At 45.4% G+C, this 9,287-nt stretch overlaps 1 protein-coding gene across 1 annotated transcript in view; it reads left to right on the top strand.

Annotated features, from left to right (window-relative positions):
• Window positions 1–6,136: 6,136 nt before the first annotated feature.
• Window positions 6,137–9,287, top strand: part of ARHGAP21 (Rho GTPase activating protein 21) — a 266,892-nt gene continuing 263,741 nt past the window's right edge. Inside the window, exon 1 of the mRNA XM_073629777.1 lies at window positions 6,137–6,477. Coding sequence (XP_073485878.1) covers window positions 6,400–6,477 — 78 coding nt within the window. The 5' untranslated portion in view covers window positions 6,137–6,399. The remainder of the gene's footprint in view (window positions 6,478–9,287) is intronic.

The raw sequence follows: 9,287 nt of genomic DNA, 5'->3' as shown, positions 1-9,287 counted from the left end.
AAACAAATAATTATTATATATTGTTTTAAAAGGTATTTTACTATATTTTCAAAATCTGTACTCAAGCAGGTGGCTTAATGGACAAATTACTGAAGTTGGAAGTTCTAACTTCAAACCAGTAATTTCACAGCAAATAGATGAATAATAAATTATGTAATAACATATAGCATAATAAAATTCTTAGCTTGATTGAAAAAGTACCTTTTCAGCAGCAGCAGATTCTCCCTCTTAACTGTTTGAGAAAAACATGGGATTATGGATAATACCTTATACCCATAAACCCATGTTTTTACCTTGTAGTTAGGAGGGCTGAAAGGGAGTGTGTGTCTTTTAGACACATGCAAGGTGATAAAATACTAAAGCGTTGCTACGTGTAAAGGTGAATACTAATGAGAACAAACCAGAACAGCTGCACCATTCAGAATGATCTAAAGCATTAAAAGATATGTGTACTTGGAATAATGGCGTGCTTATTCCTCATGAATAACACACAATAAGCGATATGTAAACAGATAAATAAATGTGCAAAGTCCCACAGTTATAGTGATAATAATAAAATATTTTTTTTTTTTGTGAAAATTTACTTCTTGAAGAAGTTACGTGATCTGTGATGCAACACGTCAGAAGGAGTCGGCGATGTCACTTCCGGCGTCTCAACCAGCCAGTTGTAGTGGTGAGGAGGGAAGCTGTGTCTTCCTCTGATTTGCCTTACAAAATTCTATGCAATATACAAGATGTTTACCATATGAGTGGGAAGTTGGTGCATGCTTTTAACCCACGATTTATTAACATTGTTGCGCGATGAAAGTTTTTTTTTTTCTCCCTGAGTCACTCCGGAGAACAGAAGGGTATACATTGCAGGACAGTGTGAATGCCTATATGCTAATAGCGGCACATTCCAAATTGGACCATCTTTGAATTTTATGTTTGTGAGCTCCAATAGACCCAAAGGGGGTCGCTTCCTGAGTTGAGCGGGTATTACACCCAGTGATGGAAAAGGTGGCACAAATCACACAATAATTGTTGGAGGAGCACTTTATCTACACGCTAAGAAGTCACTTTTTTTTTTACTATCCATTTTTTTTTCTTAGTGAAATTAATTTTTTATATTTTATTATCATTATAACTGTGGGACTTTGCACATTTATCTGTTTATGTATCACTTATTGTGTTATATTCATGAGGAATAAGCGCATCATTATTCCAAGTACACATATCTTTTAAACACATGCCTCCTTCAATGACACTGCAGTGAGAGGACTTCAGTTACCTACCCCCTTCGAAGCTGTTTTTTTTTTTTTTTTTGTATGCTCGTGGCAGGTGAGGACCTGCCTCCCCTGACTGCACGTCCCTGCTCAAGTTTCTCCAACTTAGAAACAGGTTTCTGCACTACTTTTGGTGCGATTTCAACATGATTTGCATTGACTTCTGTTAAAGAAGTCATATGCAAGCCGCGATGAAGTCGCACAGGGATGTCGGATTCGAAGTCGCAGCAGTGTGAACCCCGCCTAAGAGCTAAATCATTAACAGCCTTCTTTAGATTTCATTACAAGTTTACTAGTGTTTGCCGTAGTTAAAATGATATCATTTAAAATTATATATATATTATATATTTTTTTCCTCTGTAAGCTTGATAAAAATTCACACTAGTGTAAGCGAAGAGTCACCTGTGTAGCATCTGTCACTGGTGCAGAACACCCCCAGACAAGGCAATCCATTTTTGTGACAGTGGTAGAGTAACCCGTCTTGCACTGGATACGTACTGTAAGGAGATGCCTAATGCATATTAATATTTAATGAAAAAACAGATGCCTCGCTTAGCCACCAGCCCAGCAGGGAGTATAGCTATAGTCTGGCCATGTGTTCCTTACACCAAACCATCTCTGCTTACAAAGTTCATGATTGCATTGAACAAGACTACAGAAGAGAGGCTGAAATTCAGATAAATAATATTATTGAAGAATACCAGTATGAGATGGCGGGAGGATGGACCTTATTGATCATATTATACACATTCCTCCTCCTCCTGGGGTCCTGCAGATTTATCATAGCCCCATGTGTTTAAGTGCAGACCAAGAATGAATATTCTATGAAGAGATGAAGCCATTCTTGATTGCTCTCGTGCACCTGCTTCCAATCACAGTTGGAGCACAAAGGGGACCAGGACTGTGTTCATCCCAGCGAAGATTCTTCCTTACGTAAAGGGGTTGTAAACCTATGTGTTTTGTCACCCAAGGGCCGGTTCACACTGGTGCGATGTCAGAGATGGGATGCGATTCGCACCGCACTGCAGTGAAAATCACATGCGATCGCTGTGTGATGTGATTTCAGCCATAAAGATCGTATGGTTGAATTTGCACCAAACTCGCACAGGACCCGCAACAGAATCGGATGAATTGTGAACACCCATGCGATCCGATTTCTGTCCGAGTTTGCAGATCGCACTGTGATATGCGAACTGATTTAGGGGTGTCATTAACTTTTACCTGACACTCCCAGCAGTTCAAATAAGGCAGTGTGAACTTCCGCCAGTAAACATGCGATGTGGGAACCCGCAGTGGATTCGCGGGGTTCCCGCATCGCAGCAGTGTGAGCCGGCCCTTAATGCATCCTATTCATCAAGGTGAAAAAACACCTGGCAGTGACCGGCCCCCCCGTTTTACTCATCTGAGCCCTGGAACTTGACTCACGGGGACACACTGTCTCTCTGCCCGGGGTTCTCGGCTCTTGATTGGATAGATAGCAGCGCAGCCATTGGCTCCCGCTGCTGTCAATCAAATCCAATGACACGGGCGCAGGAGGGTGGGGCTGAGTCCTGCATTTGGCCTCTATAGACGGCGAATGCTGGACTCGGGAGCGTGCACGCAAGGTAATCCCCCGGGATATCGCTTCTCCGAGGGGGTTATCTGATGTGAGGAGGAGCCGCGAGAGCTGCCAAGGGACCCCAGAAGAGGAGGATCGGGGCCACTCTGTGCAAAACGATCTGCACAGTGGAGGTAAGTATATGTTTTTTATTTAAAAAAAAACAAAAAAAAACACAAACCCTTACAATCACTTTAAAGCAGAACTTCACCCAAATAGTGAAGTTCTGCTTTTCTGCCCCCCTCCCCTCCTCTAACTTTTGGGCACTTTTTTTTGTGGGTAGGGGTGGCTGGTGCTAAACTTTTTTTGGGGGGCGGCAAACAAACCCCTCCAGGTCCACACTCAGCCTTCCACGTTCCCCTCCGCTGCTTCTCCTCTTGGCCAACTCAATCGGCCTTCTGTCCCGATTGGCTGGGAGGAGAAGCCAGAAGACAATAGCGAATATTGAACTTAGTGTAGACTTCTGGGAAAATTAGTGAGCCAATCACAGAAGCAGGAAATTATGTTTCTGGGGGGCATTCTGACTACATTCTGTGTACAGAGCACCTCCAAGTAGCCATATTGTATTTTCAGAAGATTACAGAGCTGCAGATTGAAAAGGAAAGGTCATTTTTAATTACATTCAATTACAATATGACTTGCATTGCAAATGTATACACTATTATTTTTACTTTATTTGCTATTTTTATTCCCCATGAAAGTGACTTTTGTTTACATTTCAAAATCAGTATTTCTTGCTAAAAAATGAATTAGAACCCCCCAAACATTATATATTTTTGGGGCAAAGAATTGGTGGGTTTTTTCATTTTTTTTTATGTCACACGACATTTGTGCAGCAGTTTTTTTTTAGGGCAATTTTTTTGTGAAAAATCACACTTTAATGCACACAAATACAATATAATACCCATTTTTTGGGTAAAATATAGTGTTACACCAAGTAAATGGAAAGCAAACATGTCATGCTTTAAAATTGTGCACGCTTGTGGAATGGCGCCAAACTACAGTATTTAAAAATCTCCATAGGCGATGCTTTTATAAGCCTTTACAAGTTAGCAGTTTAGAGTAGGAGGTCTAGTGCTAGAAACATTGCTCTCGCTCTGAGGTTTGTGGAAATACCTCACATGTAAGGTGCAATCACCATTTACGTATGTGTGCAGGATCATTGTATGTGTTCGCCTTGGCACGCGAGAACGGCAGGCACTTTAAAAACTTTATTTTATTTATTTTTATACGGTTTCTTAATTTATTTTTTAATCACTTTTATTGCCATCATAAGGAATGTAAACATCACTTGTGACAGCAATAGACAATGACAGGTACTCTTTATGGAGAGATCTGGGGTCTATTATACCCCAGATGTCTCCTCTGTCCTAAAAGCATCTGATCGCACCAAGATTGATGTAATCAAATGTTTTCAAGATTTAAAAATGGTGCTGCTTACATCCGGGAAAACCGGAGGTGATGACAGTATTAGTCGCTTCCAGTTTCCTATACCATAGAGCCCCTCGGAGACCTTCTGGTCCTCCATAGGATCTGTGGTAAGCCGGTGAAACCACCTGTTTCAGGTCCGGGTTTTCCAGTGGCACGGAGATCCCAGAGAGGCACTGGCAGGAGGTGGGTGGGTCGCCTACCACTGTCACCTGTTTAAAAGGCGTTGTTTATTACCGCTTTAACACGTACATTTACTGCGGGGCTCCTCTGCGCAGAATCACGTACAGGTATGCGATTCTGCACTTCCGGGTCACGCATGCACCGCTGGCGACCCGCTCTCGCTGTGGTTGGACACAGCGGGAGACAATCAGTGGGTCTGGCGGACTTGATGGCCACCGGCACCCAGTGATCGTTTGGGAGTGGCGGAGAACGGCGGTCTGCCTATGTAAACAAGGCAGATCGCCATACTGTTAGCAGTGGAGGTAGAGATCCCGTGTTTTTGTTAAGCATGGATCACAGACCTCTGCCTTCTCACAGCAACCCCCCCCCCCCTCTGTTAGTAGTCACTCCCTAGGGACACATTTAACCCTTTGATCGCCCCCCGATGTTAACCCCTTCCCAGCCAGTGTCATTATTTTTAGCACTGATCACTGTGTTGGTGTCACTGGTCCCCAAAAAGTGTCAGTTGAGTGTCCAATTTGTCCACTTGAATGTTGCAGTCCCACTATGTCGCTGATTGCCACCACGATTAGTAAAAAAAAAAAAAATCTGTAAAATGATCCCATAGTTTGTAGACGTTATAACGTATGTGCAAACCAATCAATATACGCTTATTGGGATTCTTTTACCAAAAAAAACAAAAATATGTAGAATACATATTGGGCTAAAATGATGAAGAAATTAGATTTTTTTCTGTTTTTTTTTTTTATTGGATATTTATTATAGTAGAAAGTATAAGTTTTTTTCAAAATTGCCGTTTTTTTTTTTTTTTTTGGGGGGTTATAGCGCAAAAAATAAAAACCGCAGGTGACCAAATACCACCAAAAGAAAGCTCTATTTGTGGGGGAAAAAAGGACATCAATTTTATTTGTGTACAGCGTCACAGAACCGCACAATTGTCTGTCAGTTAAAGTAACGCAGTGCCGTATCGCAAAAATTGGCCTGGTCATTAAGGGGGTAACGCCTTCCAGAGCTGAAGTGGTTAAAGGGTAACTCCACTTTTGTAAAAGGGAAAGAAAAAAAGGCTATAAAAAAAAAAAGTATAGCGTATCTGTTTGCCACCCACAAAAAAGTTTAGCACCAGCTGCCACCGGTTATAACCCGTCAGGTTTTTGCCATGTATCCCATTGCAGAGACTTCCCTTGACTTTTTGAAAATAGGAAGTGTGAGAAAATCCCTCCAAAGTGAGGGAATCCCGGGGGGTGTGACCAGAACCAGCGTTTTCTGGGGACAACCCAAAATTTGTGTATTTTCCTTCCCTAACAGGGGTCACCAAGGCAAATAGAGAAGGTGAATCTCCCTAATGGGGACACAGCCAGCAACTAAACCCAACAGGGGCCACAATCCACCTCCAAAACGAAATCCGTTTCTCCTTCAGTTCTACTTTGGCATTGGCCGTGCCTTCCACATTCCTCTCCATATGTCTCCCGCCCGCCAGCGGAGCGCTCCATGCTTTTATAGGCGTCACCTCTCACCACGCCCCCCCCCCTCCTCCTCGTCTTTTGAGCTGCTAGAATAACAAGAGCAATAAGAAAACCACGCCCCCCCCCCCCCCACTCTACAGTCCAGCGCTGAGAGGGTTAGACCAATGGGCGGTCCGGTTGTCCTCGAAATCGCTCGGTGATTGGAGCAGCGCCGGCACGCCCCCTCCCGTTCGCCGAACGCCTGTGGCAGTGAGAGTCAGTGCACGGGGGAGCGAGGGACGCGCGATGTGTGCTCCGTGTGCGGCTCCGCAGATCCTTCTCCTCCTGAGCAGCGGCGGCACCACCGAGTCCCGGTGAGAGAGAGAGAACGTCCTCCTCCGCCCCACCACACATGTCCCCGCCGCTCCCCTCCACCAATGTGGACTCCTCCGCTTCTCCTTTGTAATCGGCACAGCAGGGAATCATGGCGAGCCGCCGGACTGCTCCACCTGAGGGGGACGGCAAGAGGAAGAGGCAGCCGCCCAGCAGCCCGACTGGCGAGGTGAGAGGGGAGCTGTCCCTGGATTACACCACTACTACCTGCCGGGGGGAGTACCGCGCCTGGCCGCCAGAGGGGGGTGATGAGAGCTGTACTTCTACAGGTGGCCTGGAGGGGAGGGGGGTGCTGGCACAGGCTCATGAAGTATCCATGGTAACCATCCAGGGTGATGAAGGGAATGTTGTGTCTGTGGAATGCACCTGTGTGTACGGAATGTTCCGGGAGGGACGGACGCCGCGCTCGGCAAAGTGCTGGCAGAGAGGACCAATCACAGGGAGCCTGATCCATTTATGTGTTGTGCTGTGAATAGTCCACATCTGTCTTCCCCACACACAGTACAATCTGATACAATGAAACGTGGCGAATCCTGCGGGTTTCCCGCATCGCACGGCGTCCATGGGATTGGTGGTTATCTGAACAACATTGCAAAATGCAGTGCAAGTGTCAGAATCACATTGCGATGGTGTGAACACGCATGTGATTGGGGGGGGGATTGCGCCCTTTTGGTGTGAATGCGATTTCAGCCGTACAAAGTGTATGTGTGCAATGTGCACAGACATCGCATGTGATGTACAGAAGAATGCGGTGCGGATCACATGCGACGTTTTCATTGGCTCCCGTGTGATCCCAGCCTCAGGCCCTGTTCACACTTTGTGTAGTGGGAACACCTGTTTGCACTATATCTGTTTTTCGGTGTGTTGGGGTTATGGCGGCCTGGCCCCTGTGCGGGATTTTCATGCCAAAGAAGCTGGATTACTAAATTTTGGGGCCCCCGAGACGGGACAATTGCGGCAGAATTTTCGCCATGTTTGGGGTACCAGTAACCTCTTCCCACCGATAATCATATATATGCGGCCCTATGTGAGCACTTCTCTGTGCCCTGCGGCCCCCCCAGCACAGTCACCTGCGGGGGCTGGGAAGCTTCTGATGCATATTGCGATCCGGGAACTTTACATTCAAGTGACAGCCAATCACAGCTTTACACGACTGATGAAGGGGCCGGCATGGCTCCGAAACGCTGCAACGATGTGATCGCTGAATAAGGCCACATTCACACCTAGGTGATTTGAAGGGTGGGCGGAATCGCCGCGATTGCCAAACACGGGACACGTTGTGATGCCATGACTTCCCAATGGCACCTCAATCAGGCAAACAAAATTGCAGGACGCGTGTCGCCCCAAAAAGGTGCCGAAACTTCTTTTGGGCAAGACGCAACCCGCGATTTTGCCGTGCGTGAATCCCGCCAAAATCGCCTGGCGATTGGGGTGCTATTGAGACGTAACGGCATCGCAAAAGCGCCCCACCGCAATTTGGAATAGCGGTCAGATTTGCGCTGATTCCGCCCACGATACAAAACTGGCGAGGTGTGAATGGAGCCTAAAGCTTTGGACTCGCTCTGGAGATCCTCGGTGTTCTGGTGACGCGCTCCTTCCAGCCAATCAGGAACCAAATGCCACTTCCTGGGATCTAGAAGCTCTTAGTGCCCCTTCATACCACAAAAACCTCCTCCAGACCCATCCGGATGCGTTTCTGTGTGTTTCTTTGAACGTCTTTTTGATGTGTTCCAGATGCTTTATTTTTTACATTGTACAGTCGGTCCCCGGGTCACAAACCAGATCGGGTCTGTAGGTTTGTTCTTAAGTTGAATCTGTTCTGTAAGTGGGAACAGGTACATTTGTGAAGTGTAGCTCCAGCCAAAAAAATGATTTTTAAGCTTTTTGGATAACATAGGGAAGGGTTATCACCCCTGTAATGTTTGTTTTGCTGTCTGTGCTCCTCTTCAGAAGATTTCACCTTACTTTCTGTCCCAATGACAATTGGATTTAGAAAATTTTGGTAATAAAAGCATCAGTGGAGACACTTCTTTTTTTTTTTTTTTCTTCCCCATAATAACTCTTACAGGAGTGAATTTCCCTTCCTAGGGGTAGATTTCATCTCACTTCATGTTGTCTCCTGTCGTTTGTAAGTCGGATGTTTGTATCTAGGGGATCGCCTGTATTTGTGTCTGGTATGTTTTTGATGCTTTTTACCGCGTTCCCGCGTGGTTTTGTGCAGGGAAAAAGCAGCATGTTATGTTTTTTTGTAAGTGAAATGCACTGGTGTGAACTATGCCATTGGAACCCATATAACCAACTTACCATGCAGTTTTGATGCAGGAAAAATAAAAAAAAGCACTGCATGTGTTGTGAACGGGTCCTTAAAGGGATGGGAGGGGGTTAAGAAAATGTCACCACAAGCACGGTGCTTGTTTTGCGGCATTTCTGCACACAATTGCTGTAAACTTAAGCCGGCCGTGCATAACCCATACTTGGCCAGTTCAGCAGGGACCGTCCAAATTTAAATCCGTGTATGGGGCACCCAAGTTGTACAGAAGTTTGTCTATCGATCGATTTTGTATAGGCAGCAGCTCTGATCAGTGTGTTGTGACGGTGGGGAAGTCTTTCAGGAGATTTCCACATCAAATGTGTGGATAAGGGAATCGGATCCTAACCCCCCTCAACCCCCCCCCCCCCTTTTTTTTTTTTTTTTTTTTTTTTTTTTGTTTGACCCAGTTTTTGAACGAAAAAACTGACCCATGTATGGGGATGCCTTAGGTGTGAATGGAGCCTAAGATACACCAACAGCTATGAGCTGCCTGACTGTTATACGCATTGGTGGGATAGTTTAGGTAGGTCCTCATATTACAAAGATTTGACAGATCTAAGGTCGATTGTACTGAGATTGTTTGGTGATCCCAAAGCTGGCCACATACTGTACAATTTTTGATTGTACAATCTCCTTTAGAGCTACCAACAACTGGGGTGTACACTAGC

This window comes from Aquarana catesbeiana, linkage group LG05 (assembly GCF_042186555.1).
Source record: "Aquarana catesbeiana isolate 2022-GZ linkage group LG05, ASM4218655v1, whole genome shotgun sequence".
Taxonomy (NCBI): domain Eukaryota; kingdom Metazoa; phylum Chordata; class Amphibia; order Anura; family Ranidae; genus Aquarana; species Aquarana catesbeiana.
This window is presented reverse-complemented; position numbering and strand designations above follow the sequence as displayed.